This window comes from Nelusetta ayraudi, unplaced genomic scaffold (assembly GCF_046127955.1).
Source record: "Nelusetta ayraudi isolate G7.1 ecotype Tasmania unplaced genomic scaffold, CSIRO-AGI_Nayr_v1 ptg000070l, whole genome shotgun sequence".
NCBI classification, from domain to species: Eukaryota; Metazoa; Chordata; class Actinopteri; order Tetraodontiformes; family Monacanthidae; genus Nelusetta; species Nelusetta ayraudi.
In genome coordinates this window covers 2,665,001-2,680,000 of record NW_027466120.1, presented here as the reverse complement: position 1 = coordinate 2,680,000, position 15,000 = coordinate 2,665,001, and the positions used below count along the sequence as shown (strand labels likewise).

Here is a 15,000-nt window from a genome sequence, read left to right as displayed (position 1 = left end):
AGGGCGGAGGGGGAGGAGGGGAGGAGGCGGTGGGCGGAGGCGGCGGACTTGTGTGTGCTGGAGTGAAGGGATAGCCGGAGGGCTGAGGGGCGACCGGGGGGAGGGAGGGAGGGAGGGAGAGAGAGAGGGCGGTGAGAGAGACGGGCGAGCGAGTGAGAGAGCGAGCGAGTGGGTCGGCGGCGCTCCGGACAGATATGACCTCTGTGGAGGGAGCGAGCGAGCGAGCAACCCCCCCCTCTCTCTCTCATGTTTGGACTCCCCACATTCTCTTTCATGTCTGTATTCTCTCCCACCTCCTCTCTCTCTCTCTCTCTCCCACCTCCTCTCTCTCTCCCTCTCTCTCCCTCTCTCTCTCCAAACCCACATCCGCTTGCCCCGGCTTCCCTGTTAACTTTTCTCCGCCGCCTCCCCCTCTTTTCCTGCTCTTCTCCAGTTTCCTCCCTTGGCTCGCTCCCTACTGCCCCCCCCCCTTCCTGTCTCTCTCTCTCTCTCTCTCTCCCTCTCTCTCTCTCTCGCCACCCCCACCCCGGCCTCTTCCCCCTGGCTCCGCCCCCTCTCTCCCTCCGTGATAGGACCCTGTTAATCTGCAGTGACCTCTTCAGGTCACATTAAAGGCCGCCCAGCTTCACTTCCTAATGCCCCCGGGGTTAGGCTCCTCCGTCACTTCTTGGCAGCTTTGGAGCAACGTAAACACTCAATTCATCAACTAAGCAGCGCCCCCCTCCCACCCCCGACACCCCCCAATCACCACCACCACCGCCGCCTCCACACCCCTCCCCCCCTCCAAGTCTGTTTGGATATGGGAGGGGTGGGTTGGAGTTGGTGAACGTGGCTTCAGCATCAGACTCTGTGGACAGAAATGACTCTGTTTCCTAATGGAATTCGTCTCTGAGTTGACAGAGAACTCCTGGGTTCCTGTCTTTTGTTTTGTTTTTCCATGCTTCTCTCCAGTGAATTTGCCTTGTGCAGTTAAATATCTAGAAGTTACAGAGAACAGCATATGTAGCCCTCTGTTCACAGCCACCTGGCAAAAAATGCTATATTTTTGATTCCCCGCGAAAACACGATTTTCTGGACCTTCATATACACTACAGCCATTTTATTAGGGGCAGAGGTGAATTTCTTGTTGAGGTTCAAAGCGAGCATCAGAATGGGGGGTGGATGACGTTGGACTTAAGTGACTTTGAACGTGGCCTGGTTGGTTCTTGATGTCGGTTGAAAGGCAACTGTAACTTAAATAATAATTCCTTAAAACTAGGGCTGTCAGCATTAACGCATTAATCGCGATTAATTAAATGCAATCCATAACGCGTTAATTTTTTTTAAAATCGCATTTCAAACGTGAAGCCAAGCTGAACAAGAAGTCACGAAAAGAAACATCCGGTAAAGTTTCAAAATAAAAGCAATTTTCGAAATAAAAAACTACGATTGACAAATGCGATCATATTTGTGTACGATTTATTTGTCAGTATCGAAACAGAGTGCAAGAGAGATGAAAACAAACAAACACACACATGCACACGAAAGAGAGCAACAGAGTGGGCTGGCTACGGTGCTTCCGCGTCCGGTGTGAGCCAGGCGTGAGCCTTTTTGTCCCTTTTACTTACCTACCTGTAGTCGGCCCCTCGGGCCCATTTCTCGTAACAAAGACTTTACTTTATGGGCTTAAAACTGCCTTGAAATGCAAAATAACAGAAGTTTACGTGTGCAATTCTGATTAATCGCAGTTAACTATGAAGATTGTGCGATTAATCGCAATTTAAAAAATGAATGGTTTGACAGCCCTACTTACAACCCCAAAAAATGTGGAAACGCACAACACCTACAACCTTGAAGCAGTTGCTCTTGTACTCCCACTGGCCTCTTTGTTATGTGCTCGGCGCTAACAAGTTGTACCTCACAAAGTGGCCAGTAACTGTGTTTGGAAGAAGAAGCAAAGGACGGACTCGGTTCTGTGGAGAGCCAACGACAGTTAGAGAGCATTGGTCGAGTTGTTTCTCCCTAATGCAGGATCCTGTTTCTCATTCTCCAAAAAGCAGCGCGGCCCGGCGTCGTCTGGCTGGAGGGCTGATTACCGCTGACATCGTTGTTGCTCACAGGCGGCGCCGTCGTGACCGTTGAACCAGTTTTTTTTTTTTTTTTTTTTTTCACCGGAGGCTCGTAAAAGTATTCAGTAGTGCTCACACGTACATCAGCAAGACCAGAGCAACGTTAAAAAAAATATATTTTTGCTAAAATTGGAGCGCTGGATCAAAAAGCTTCCCTTCGTCTCAACCGTCTCCTGTGTTTTTTTTTCCCTCCTGTGCAAGCAGAACCGCGGGCGCCTGGCGGAGAAACGCACCATCCCGCTGCCTCCCAACCGGCTGCCCAAGAAGGAGCTGTCCTCCATCTTCAGCAGCGATGACAGCGAAGGCAGCGAGCGGGCCAGCGCCGACCATGCCCACATCAAACAGGAGGACGAGCTGCATTACAGCATCATGAGGAAGAGGTGAGGGGGCGGCCGGAGCGGCCGAGGTCACTCACCCACTGCTGCTGGGCCCGTGAAATACAAAACAGGCCGAGCAGCTCTCGCTCGAGTGGCCACTCCGATTCATTCCGAGAAATAGCTTCTTTTTTTCTTTGTTTTTAGCATTTTACCACCACAATAACGCCGCAGCAGTCAAACAATAACAGTGTCGGTATCAGTCGAGGAAAAAAAAAATGTTAATACACCTTATTTGTTTACCTCTGCTGTTTTTCCCCTAAATGACACGTCTTAAAAATGCATCCTTTTTTTTCATCAAAATTAATTTCAGGATTATTCTGAGGTGTTAAAAGCACATTATGAGACGGCAAGACAAAGAAGAGTGTTTGGAAAATACACTGCCGGCTCTTCGCTTTTCGTCTGACGGGAAGATGTGTGTGTGTGTGTGTGTGTGTGTGTGTGCGTGCGTGTGCCGAGCTTTGAATGTGATAATTGGTTTGCTGGTTTGCATTTTGTTGCCGTTGCCAAGTTGCGGTGTATCTGCCTCGACTTGACGTCGGAACGCTGAGTCACCTGAGTCACCGCTTTCCCGTTTCATCCCGTGGCGAGGAGGAGCCCCGCCCCACGCCGAGCGCTAAACTGCCGTTGCGCTTTCATCCGGCGTCGCGCTCGTCATGCTGACGGGCAGAGAGCGGTTTGACATGGTTACGACGCAAAAAACGTTTGTTTTTCTTTGTTATTAATTAACGCAGCTCAGCTGTGTGTATGCAAAAATAAGACGTGTCTGTGTTTGCCCTCGATGCGTTTGAGTAGCCTTAGCATTTGTAGCTCCGTCGCTACACGTGTTTCATGTTTTGGAAAGGCACGTCCGTCAGAATCGGCCGATATTCTCTCTGTTTGCTGCTCTCTGCGGTGCTTTTACAGAGGTCTCACCTTTAGGATTGGTGTGGTTGAAAAAGCAACCGCACCAACACGTGGCTATAGGGCCAAACATGTTTCTCAGTTAGCGTGAGACTCATCAGGGATGCAGCTGTTCTCAGAGAAATGCAACTTGTGCTGCGATCCCAAAGTCCAGTGTGTCCAGGACGCGGTCGCTTGCGCCGGTTGTGCCACGTGCGCCATGTGCCTGTTGGCGATGCAGGCGAGCGGCCGTTCTAACGTTGTCACGCACGCAAACGCACCTAGCACGTAGCGTTGCAGGTCACGGTGAGTTCACCTCGTTCAGGCTCCGCAGGAGAGCGCGGCCGTGCGCGCCGCTCTGCATGGAATAAACTCATTGCGCTTCAATACTGACTTTTTTTTTTTTTTTTTGGTTATTATCATTATTCAGATACCAGCGAGACTCTGGAGAGACACAGTGCAGAAGCCGTTCATTGATTAGGCTCAGGAAGTCCTCTCGCCCCCCCTTCACCCGCCTGCATTATAAGCAGCTTGCGCAACCTTATTATGGGATGTTTTTTTTTCTCTTTTTTAAATGTCTTGAGACGTTCTTGTGACAGCGCGGCAACTGTGAAGCTTTAAATGGATCCACTAACCTCATTTGGAGACGCCACCACCACCCCCCCCCCCCCGGACTACTTGCGCCGGCGGCGCGTTAAACACGATAATGAATTTAAAGAACACTTATGACTAATATTTCAGGCTTTTACCCTTTCGAAAAGGCGACGGACTCGCTGGAGCCGCAGCTCCGCTCTGTCCCGGGCGTCCGTCTGAGCCCCTCTGCTCTCTGCTCGCTGCGGGTCTGGACCGGCGGGATAATGGGATGTCCAATCACGGAAATGCGATTTCCATTGACCACAGCTTCGTAAGTGAGTCGTAGAAGGGTCTTAACAAATCGGATTTGGCCGATGGATGTGAAAAATACGGAGCCTCTGTACACATGTGTGATGTATCTGCTGCTCTCTCCCCCCCCCAACCCCCTCACACCCCACCATCACTGAGAATGGCGGCGGTGGTGGCGGCAGTGGCGGCGGCGGCGGCACGCCACATTTGGCTGCCGACCATCTGCCCACAGGATAACACGGATTTATCCGGGCGCAGCCCATCGAGCAGCGCGAGGGTTCATTAGAGAAGCGAGGGGCTGCGCTCCACTTTTTTAAGTGCATTGTTAAAATAAATTTAATGCCACATTAGAGTCCAGGTGGCTTTTCTCCCCCTGCTGCCGCTGTGCGATTAATAGGTCCCACTCTCCCCCCCGTTTGGGGCGCGGACAAATGTCGCGGCGCTACCTCGTCATCCGGACACCCCCCCTTCCTTCCCCCTCCCCCCTCCACCCAGCCTCATTACAAACACGTCCACCTTCTTACGGCCCGATTAATCTTAATAGTCGTCGGCTTAACAGACAATTAGTTTAGCTCGCGCTCCATAGATCTCCGCTCGTCCTGCTGAGTGAGCACGGAGCAACCCGGGAGGCCGAAGCCCCCCCCCCCGGCCCCTACCGACCCCCCCTGCCCGAAAATAATCTTGCCGCTCCTGTGACGGAACTTTAAAAAAAAAAAAAAAAAGAAAAAAAAAAAATGGACGACTCTGCAGGAACTGAAAGTTGAAACAGAAACAAACGTCTCGCTATCAGCTTGACATCCAGGCCCGTAGCCGCCGCCGCTGCCGCCGACTCCTGTTTCTTCTACCCGGGGTTTGTTAGCACTGATTTATGGATTTCATTTCGGCGGCTAAATATTTGATGGCAGTAACTTTTAGCGTCTCACTCAAGGGCACGAAGGCGAAGCCTTACCTGCGTGTTTGTTTCACTTGGCTGCAGATAACAAGACTTTGATTGAAAAGTGCTGACTGAGAGGCTGGGTAATTACCCGGCAACCACCTTAGATTTTTAAAAAAAAAAGAAAAAAAGGCAGGAAAAAAAGTTGACGTCGGCTGCCTTTCAGCCTGAGCTCTGCAGAGTCAGAAGGGGGGGGGGGGAAATAAAGGAAAAATCCACCGTACACATTATTACCGTTCGCCGGAGCGAAGGCAGTTTTTAAGCGTTGGCTTCGGCATCGCGAGGCGTTCGAGCGACCTTTTGACCTGCGACCGCCGGTTTCAAGTCATCCGGAGTCATCTGATATCGAGGCTGCTTTTCAGATTGTAAAATCGGAGCTCTTTGGCGCCGACGTGTTTATTAGCCGAGGAGGACGCCGCGCTGGTTTCCTCAAACCACCGACGGGAAGGAGTCAGAATCAGAGTCTGAGTCTGAGCTGCTCGTCTGCTGAGTTCGACACTTTTGTCCTCTCGGCTGCATCGAACGACCGTGTCATCGCCTGATGCCAGTAAGAGGTCACGGACAGTGTGTGAAATTCCTGGAAATGGCTCCTCTCCACCCCCCCCAACCCCCCACCCCCCTACAGTGACGCTCTAATTAGCGAGCCCGCTGGTTTTTATAGCTTTTCTCGAGGAGTTTTTCCGCTCCGACAACTCCTGGCCTTGTTTACAGCCGCTCGCCATGGCAACAGGAGTTGCCGTCGCCGCTCGGCTCCGAGGAGGAAGCTCCATTGTCCCCCCCCCCCCCACTCCCCAGCCCCACACACACAGGGCTGTTTTGTCTCTGGGCGCACTGTCACGGCGCAGAATCAACACCAGAAGGCGTCCGGCGGCCGTCAGTCGTATCTGCGTCTCGGGATCTCGCCGTCGGTTCTTCTTGTCGCTGCGGCGTCACGCGGGGTGTGAAAAACGAAAAACAAAACAGAGATAGCCGGTCGGCGTCCTTGTGTTGCGCTCTCCCAGCAACTGTTAACTTCCCCTTTTTGAATTTGCACGTTTCCCTCAAAGCGGATGTAAAAAAAAAAAAAGAATTCTCTGGGAACCAGTAAAGAAAAGAAAGACAAACTAGAAGGAAACAGCCAGCGCCTCAGTGTGGGAGAGCCTTAATGCAAGATGGCCGACTTACCGGAGGTTTTATTTCCTCCCTGCTTGCGCTTTTCCGCACTTATCGACCTCCTGCCAGCCCGTGGAGCCGGAAAAAGAGAAAAAAAAACTACGAGGAGAAGCCAAACGCGGCTATTTTTGACTTATTTATGTGTCTGTTTCTGTATTTATTCTATAGTCTTTCCGCTCGCAGGCTTCCCAGTTGTGCGTTTGGTTGCCTTTCGGTCCCACTGTGAGCTGCATGACAATTGTGTTTCAGCTGCGCCGCGCAGAGAGATCATGCAAAGCAACCGAGAGAGGGGAGAGGAAAAAAAAGGATTTGGAACAAGCCTGTATATTCCTGCGATGAATTTAATGCGTCTCACCAATATGTGCGAGGTTTACATTCTGCGGGCTGCAATCGGCGTCTCTCCGATGCTCCACGCAACCTCGCCGCTGCCGCTGCCGCCGCCGAGCTCGCTGAATATTACATTTGGCCCGCTGGCGTGTGAATGTTGCTGTGGGCCACCTGCGCAGGTTGCCGTCGGGCCGTCAGCAGCGCCGCTGAGAACAGAGGAGGGCGAGCTGAGAGCCGAGAGGAGGGAAGAGGCAAAAAGAAAAATCTGCATGCGCCAGATGTTGCTGCTCCCCCTCCACCTCCTCATCTACCCCCCTCCCCCTCCTGCTCCTCCTCATCCCCCCATACCCCCATCCCCCTCCTCCTCTTCTTCCTCATCCTCCTCCTCATTCTCTTTCTCCTCCTCCACTCCCTCCTCCTCCTCTTTCTCTCTTCCTCCTCCCCCTTCGCTTACTGCTTCTCTCCTTTCTCATCCTCCTCCTCGTTCTTTTTCTCCTCCTCTTCCTCCTCCGTCTCCTCCCTCCTCCTCTTCCTCCTCCTCCCACTCCTCCTCCTCTTCCTCTGTCTGTCATCACTCTCCCAGTGCAGTGTGAGACGGGGCGTCGGGGCGACAGTGCTGCCAGCTCACACTGTGACCTCCAGCGCCGCCGCCGCCGGGCGGCTGCAGCGAGCGCACGCGCTCAGCCGTGCCAGGCGGCGGAGAGTCTTTTCATGTCGCCTGGACCCGCTTTGATTAGCGACGCCCACTGCGGCGGCAGAAGGGAGTTGGAGCCCCTTTGTCAACAACAAAGACGTCGGCTGCCGCCGATTTGGCGGCGGATCGAACCTTGCGAGAGAGGCGCGGAACATTTGTTTGGCGTTTTCTTTGTTTTTGTTTTTGTTTTGTTTTTTGTCTTATTTATCGTCAAGTAAAGCAGAGAGAGATTTAGTTTAAAAAATTCAGGGAAGAAATTCAGAATAAATCAACAAACTTCTCCAGACGCACAACTGCGTAAAATGAAAAAAAAAATTGGCTCATTTCAAGTGTGTCTTGTTAAAGAAAAAAACAATATAGAAATACGTTAGACTTGAATGTTTCTCAGTCTTCTCATGCAAATCCAGAATTCTACATTTTCCAGAGTTTTCCACAACTAGAATTTTTATTACATTTATTTCGGGCAAATTTGTGCCAGCAGCTGCAACAGCGCTCGGCACGGTGATCTCCATCCTGCTGGGTATCAGCAGCATCAGTGGCAGACTTTGAGTATTAACACATATTAGTTATCTGCCTGGGTCTGGGTCGGGGTGTCTGTCCTGTGGGCAGGGGGGGAGGGTCGTGGGGGGTGACTATTGACCAGATCTGGGATGAGCCGAGGATGAGATGATTGTCTCCGGTGTGCACCTGGGTGATAAGAAGACAGCTCATGTCCTTCTTAGCTATCGGACCCAGCAGCAGCCGCAAAACACCCCCTCCCCCCTCCTTGCCAACACCTCCTTCCACAAATCCCCGCCGCACCCCCGACACCGTCCTTCCCGGCTAACCCAGGCAGGCCTGAGGAGCTCCTTACAGAGCGCTGACTCAGGCGGCCAGGTTTTAAACGCCAGCCCTCTGCTCGTCTTACAGGGCTCGGCGGTGACCTTGCCTCCTCGCTACGAGCCAGCGAGCGGCGGCGGGGGGGTAGGAGGGGCGGAGGTAGGTAGGTTAGAGGCGGGGCGGGGGCGGCGGGGGGCGGGCACGGCGCCCCGTCCCTCATTAGCACAAGCCGAGGCGGGGCGGCTCAGGAGAGGTGCGCTAATTACCCGGCCGACGGTGTCCTTGCCGGCGGTGGCTCAGCGCGGCCGCTTTGCCGCTTTGCCGCTTTGCCACGGGATAATAACCCCGTCACCTCTGCCGAGGAGTCCAGCGAGGTATTATCACCATCACTTCAAATGATGGACGGAGGGCACGGGCGGGGGGGGGGGGGTCTGACTGATGGCTTCAGCTGCAGCTTCCTCGCAGCGCGACGTGCCGCCCGCCCGCCTGCCCGCCCACCGCAGCACGTGATGATGTGTGTGTTGTGTGTTTTGCCGGGAGTTCAGCGGGTGACGCAAGTGCGTTATTATACGACTGCAGGCACGATTTTTTGGGGGGTTTTAAAAAAAAAAAAAAGGAAAAGAAAGAAAAAGAAAACCCCTGCCCGGCATCTCGGATTTTTCTCTCTGAAGAAAAGTTTTGAGCTCTCAGACGCAGTTAGCTTCTAATTTTAGCAATTTACACTCTGAAAAAGAGGCCTGTCATTAAAACTTTGCCGTCACAGTCCAATCAAGCGTCTCCTCCGCTCGCCGCCGCCGCCGCCGCTGTTTTGTCTGAGGCCGCTCTCTGACTCATCGGCCCTCTGTGACTGCAGCGTGACTGGTGAGGCCAGGCCACGGCCGGCGTCGAAGCCCTCCGCGACCCTTTTTCCCCCCTCTTCCTCTTCTTCTTCTTCCTCGTCTTTTCTGTTAGCGTGTGGAAAAACTGCCTGGCGACCGACAGCCTGACATTACAGCGGGAGCCTGTAATCACGGGACTGTAAAAACCCAAATCCAGCAGCCGCAAAACAGTGTGGCCTCGTCATAGCGGTGGCAACTAAGAGCCATTCACTGCCTCCGTCCCATAAACTGTGCCTGCTGTGTCATACCAGACCCCCTTCAGAGAGGATCCTGCTTCCTATTAGCATTGCCCATGAAAAGAGCCTTCCTGGCATGAGAGGCTTCCGATGACGGAAACCTGCACATTTTCACGCTCGTTTCAACATATTTTTAGCGCAAAAATTTTAATCTGTGTTCTCGGTTATTTGCCCATTTTTTAATATAGTCGTGATACAAACTCAGCTGAATGTTTTATAACCTGCATGTGCAGTGGATCTTCTCAAAGATACACGCAGCGCGGAGATGAACGAGTGCGGGCAGCAATTTCTCAGGAAGCCTTGTTGCTAAATATTTAGCCCACTTACACGATAATGACAAAAAGGTGGGGTTTTTTTTAGACATTTTATCTGGTGTAGCAGCAGGAATTTCTGCTTCAGATGCCTGCGAGTGGCCCAAACTAACAGCCCCTCGCTCGCGGCCGCAAGCGTTTCTCTGGACCTAGCGCGCCACATCTTGGCAGCATTGTTGCGCCGCTTCCAAACCAGGCCAAGACCACCTTTGGGCATAAGAAACGTTTCCCCGGCAGGATATACAAACACGGGAGCCCGGATTTTAAAATACCTGAAATGAGAACGAAATGCCTAAAGTGGAAAAACGTGCGTCGCCGCTCGACTCCCACCAAACAGACTGCTAGCTATTACGCTGCGGCTACGCTCGCGCCGCACAGCTGCTGCACCCCCCACTCACCCCTCTCCACCCCCTCCCCCTCAGACTCCTCCTGCTTGTTTCCCATCATTATGCCGTTTAATGCGATCAGGATGGTAATCAGATTGCAATTTAGAAATACCTCCATGACACAGTTGTGTGAGTCCGGCGGCGTGTGGAGGGCAGGAGGGCTGCCGGTCTGCCACTTAGAAGGGCAGAGTGGCCGCCACCAGATTTGGGTTGGGGGTGGGGGGTGGGGTTCTAATCTGTGAAAGCCCTCCTCCCGCTCTGCGGTCGGGTGCTGAAGGACGGGACGGGACGGCACGGAGCGGCTGAGGAAGTCCTGCAAAACTGTTTTGGAAGGAAAAAAGATGTCTGGCATCCCCTCCCCCTCCCCGCCGCCGCCCCTCCCCCGGCCGCTCCCCACCCACTATTATTAACTTTTCCTCATAAATATTCATCGCCTCCCTTTTTGTTATTCAGTCACACTTTGCGCGAAAAAACAGCTGTTGGCGACGTGAATTAAAAAAAGAACTTTAATCAGGTTCTAAGCTGCTAAACCACTTACGAGTTGTGAATATGTTCGTTAATGCATCTTAGTGCGGAAGACGTGGAGGGATGAGACCCAAAAGTGCTGGATGCGGTAGTCTGTCAGAGTGCATTACACACCTCGGAGCTCAGAGCCCGCTGACGGGGCACACGCACTCGCAAGAAGCCGCCGAGTCTGCGTGGCGGTTTGTGTTTTGCAGAGGAGATGCTGGAGTCTGGACGGAGGATGTCTGTGGTGAGAAGCCGAGTGAGAAGCACCAATTTAAAGGGCTGCGGCTTTTTTTTACACACTGATTGTGGAATGACAATTATTCGGGGGCTGATTTTTAAAGATTTTCTTCCTCTTTTTCCTTCCTTGTGTGTGTGTGTGTGTGTGTGTGTGTGTGTGTGTGTGTGTGTGGGTGCGTGTGTGCGCGTGCGTGTGCCAGTCGTGACAGTGACCTGTCTACAATCATCTCCAACCTACACAACACCAGACAGCACGGCATGCCCGAGGGCCAGTCAGCCTCTGAACACAGCAGCAGAACTGGACACACAGGTAGGAACCCCAGATGTGCTCCCTGCAAGGGTGTGTGTTTATGTTTGTGTGTGTGCGTGTGCACGTGCGTGTGTATAAGTGTGTTTCTTATTGGGAACGTAAGTCTTCTTCCACTGTCTGATACTGGGCCTTGCATGAAGCGAGATAAAGTCCGGTAATGTAATTTGTTCACGTTCAGGACCAAAATATAATCAAATTTCTGTGTGTGTGTGTGTGTTTGTGTGTGTGCCTGTGTATCTTTGTGTGAGTGTGTGTTATGGTTTGCGTGCGTGTGTCTAAAAGTTTCTTTGGCATTTCTGCCCCGACCTTTCATCTGTGACGGTGAATAATCCTCCTTTACATCAGCCGTAACATATGTAAACCTTCCATTAACCATTTAATTCGGCCTAATTTGTGTGATTGGGGGACTTTAACGTTAAGCTCATTACTTCCTCCTGAAGGTCGCTCTCAAGTTGATTACTTAATGTTCTTCCCACATTTCATTGCCACACTCTGGGATTTTTTTTTTGCTAAACCCCCTGTTTTAAATTGCGTCTGAACAAATAGCTTTGTTTGCCATTAATCCAGTTTCCTGCTAGCAGAGGAAGAGCTGTGTGTGTGTGTGTGTGTGTGTGTGTGTGTGTGTGTGCACGCTTGGAGCTTACAGAAAGACAACATTTAATCACAGCTATTTATCTAGCAGCTTGTTTGGGGATATTCTGCAGCCGTCAAACACATATGGTGGTAAAAACCTTCTTTGGGTGTTTGGTGAACGTGTGGAGGATCTTCAGCAGTGGTTCCACAGTCTTTTTGCGCGGCGAGGTGTGATTTTGGGGCGACAATGCATCGGGATCGCTGTTATATATTATTTCAAGTTTGTGATTTATTTTATAGTGTAGATTTTTATTTTTGTTTATTTTAAAATTGCAATTTTTAATGGGGAGCGAGAATTTTTCTGTATCATGTATAAATTAAATTAAAGCCGTTCCTCTTCACGCAAAGATGCCATGCATTTTGTTCTCTTACCGCGCCGAAAATGAGCCAAACTCTGACCTTAAAAACAAAGTATTGAGCCAATTTAGCATACCGTTGCACCCCTAGTGGTGTGTTGCCGTAGTGAAAGTCTGTTCAGGCTTTATTCTTGTCGGTTTCGTGAGCAGACACTGTTGAAGTGCCCGAACGCTGCTCAGTGGTTTCCCTCCTGCCCCTCAGAAAATAATGGGTCAACAAATTCCACTGCTCACTATTTGTATTGGACCATTTATATATGTTACTGGTCTGGTCGAGTGACAGCGGCTGCAGTTCAGTCAAGTTTGTCTCAAGGTTGCTGACTTTTCGTCTCAGCGTTGTTGGAATGCCCAATTCATTGGACGCACTTTTGGCATGTTTGAGTAAGCATCGACCCCTTGACTGCCCCCTCTGACCCCCTTCTTTTTTAGTATGTACCCCCTAAGTATGGTAATCAGCCCAGATCCAAACCTTTCCACAGCCTCTCCCTGTTTGCTCATCTGTTGTGTCTGCCAGATTAATTCTCCATACGGTGCCTGCGATATCAACCGGGGTGGTTGGAAGGTGCATTAGGCTGCTCAGCCAGCCGGCCAGCCGGCCCGCCAGTGTCTTAAAACCTGCTTTTAGAGGGATTTCCACCCAAACGCCGGCCTAATCAGCTGCTAAACTTAACAGGGAGCGGGGGTGTGGGGTCTTAATGAGGGAGGACACAAGGGGATAGAGTTAGGAGGGTGGGGAGAGAGGGGGGCTGAGGGTAGGTGAGCACAGTGTGGCATGAGCCAGGGGGGGTCCCAGATCCTCTTGATGTGCCGGTTGCGACCGAGCCGGTTCAAAGAGCCGACTCTTTAAAGTGAACGATGGGTGCCTGCTCCCGATACATACGCCACATAAAGACACAGATGTGTTTTTGTAGATGCCGGTCCAGTAATGAGAGAAAAGGAAGCCACAGCCGGACGGCAGCAGCTCCCAAACTCAACTTCAAAACCGTCGGCACCGTCTCTCAAGGAAGCAAGCAATAGACTTTGCGTCAGCAGAGAATCACACCATTTAAAAAAATCTGTTTATATAATATTGTTGTTCAATTTTGGTAGAATCAAATCAAAGTGTTTTCCCTGCAAGCGTCATAAAAGCCATCTAATCAGCTATGTTTGCAGAGAGCCATAAAATTATTAAATATGTACCGAAATAAAAATTTAATTTGTTTTTAGATAAATCAATTAATATTTTAATGATTCAATACATAATACATTTAATTATGGCACTTTTATGCCTGCACAGACTGCGGGGACCACTCCTGTCATGTGGTCACAGGCTGGATTCAAACCAGCATCAATGAAAACTTAATGTCAGGAAGAACACCGCCAGGGCTCCAAGGTCTTCACACTGGGGCTCCTTCTCCTGGCGTATTTATATTCATACTTTTGCTGTTCAGTCTTCAACCTCTTTAATCACACCAACATCCACCTAGTCACTGAACTATTCATGACGATGGACATTTTCACTTCCTCTCCGAGTCTTTGGGAAACAAAAGACTCAAACCGTCAACCTTCTGCACCTCAGTCTGGCCTCCACCAGTCTGAGCTCGTTGTTCTGACATTTTTGATGGGCTCAGATTGAAGTGTTTTTGCTATCGATGGCTAAAAGTGCCAAAATTAATAAATAAATAACCTTTAAGAAAATAAATAAATTTGTTAAGCAATTACATATATTATATAACAGATTATTTGATAAATAAAAGATGCACACAGTGAATTAGAAACTGAGAAATTGTTGCGTACACCTAGACTTACCCACTACATCATTCTCAAGTAAATGAAATGAAAAACAATTACATTTCTATCTGCTTTGTGCATCAGATACACGCAAGTCAACACAATCATGAGGTGTTTCCACAGAGTGACTGCGGTCCATAAATGCAATGAAAACAATCTGTTAGAGAGTCGAAAGAGCCGGCTCCTTTTATTTTGGCGAGCCGAGTCAATTGATCTGGCTCACCGAAAAGAGTCGCAATTCTCAACGCTGCAGGACCCCCCAAAATCTGTGGGTTTGACCACCAAAGGGAGATTTAACAGGCTGCCTAAGCCGCTCGCTTCGTTTCTGTAAACAAGTCCAATCCGATCAGCCGGCGGCTCTAATTCTGTCTGCCAGTGAAATTAGACGCTCACACGTTCGCAAACACTCAATTATGCACAAGCGACACAGAGTTATACAGACGCGTGCCCACGCAAAATCAACATAGGTTGAAAAAAAAAAATTTTTTTTTCCCCTTGCGTCCAAACCACATAGGTGGGAGTGCGGCAGCTCTGATGATTGTCAGGAGACGGACCAGCCGGCAGAAACTGCATATTGTGTTTTTCACCGTTCCGTCAGTCAGTTTTCCTTATTTGACTTATCTCCCAAAAAAAGTGTCTATCAATAAACAGGGAGGGGAGGGGCGGTGTGGGGGGGTCGGTGAGGGAGGAGTGAGAGGGGGAGACGAGGGGGACGAGGGAGAAATGAAGGGAGTCAGAAAAAACCCCAGTGAGGGAGCTGCAGTGATGGAAGAAACATTTGGAAAAGGAGAGAGAGAGAGTTAGGAAGGAAGGGAGGGAGGGAGAGAGAGAGGGGAGTGAGGGAGGGAGGAAGGGAGGGAGGGAGGGGGAGGAGAGATGAATGAGTGCGGCGGCGGTATCAGGGGAGGGCAGGCGGCGGCAGCTATGGCGGTGACGGCGGCGGCGGCGGCAGCCGGCTGTTTGTGTGTCTGTGTGTGTGTGTGTGTGTGCGTGTGTGTGCATTTGTGTGTGTGTGTGTGTGTGCGTGTGTGTGTGTGTGTGTGTGTGTGTGTGCGTGCGCGCACATGTGCGTGTGTGTGTGTGGGTCAGGAGGAAAGGGAAGCAGGCTTGCTGGGTCGTCTCTGCGCCGGAGTGGGCCGTTAATTAAATCTGAGGGACAGACAGGAGGGCTGGCTGCCTCCCTCCCTCCCCCCTCTCCCCC

The 15,000-nt window shown here is 51.0% G+C and overlaps 1 protein-coding gene across 1 annotated transcript in view; it reads left to right on the top strand.

Annotated features, from left to right (window-relative positions):
- The window catches only part of samd11 (sterile alpha motif domain containing 11), a 57,200-nt gene that overhangs the window by 12,621 nt on the left and 29,579 nt on the right, over positions 1–15,000 (top strand). Inside the window, exons 3-4 of the mRNA XM_076041767.1 lie at positions 2,313–2,488; positions 10,931–11,040. Coding sequence (XP_075897882.1) covers positions 2,313–2,488; positions 10,931–11,040 — 286 coding nt within the window. The remainder of the gene's footprint in view (positions 1–2,312; positions 2,489–10,930; positions 11,041–15,000) is intronic.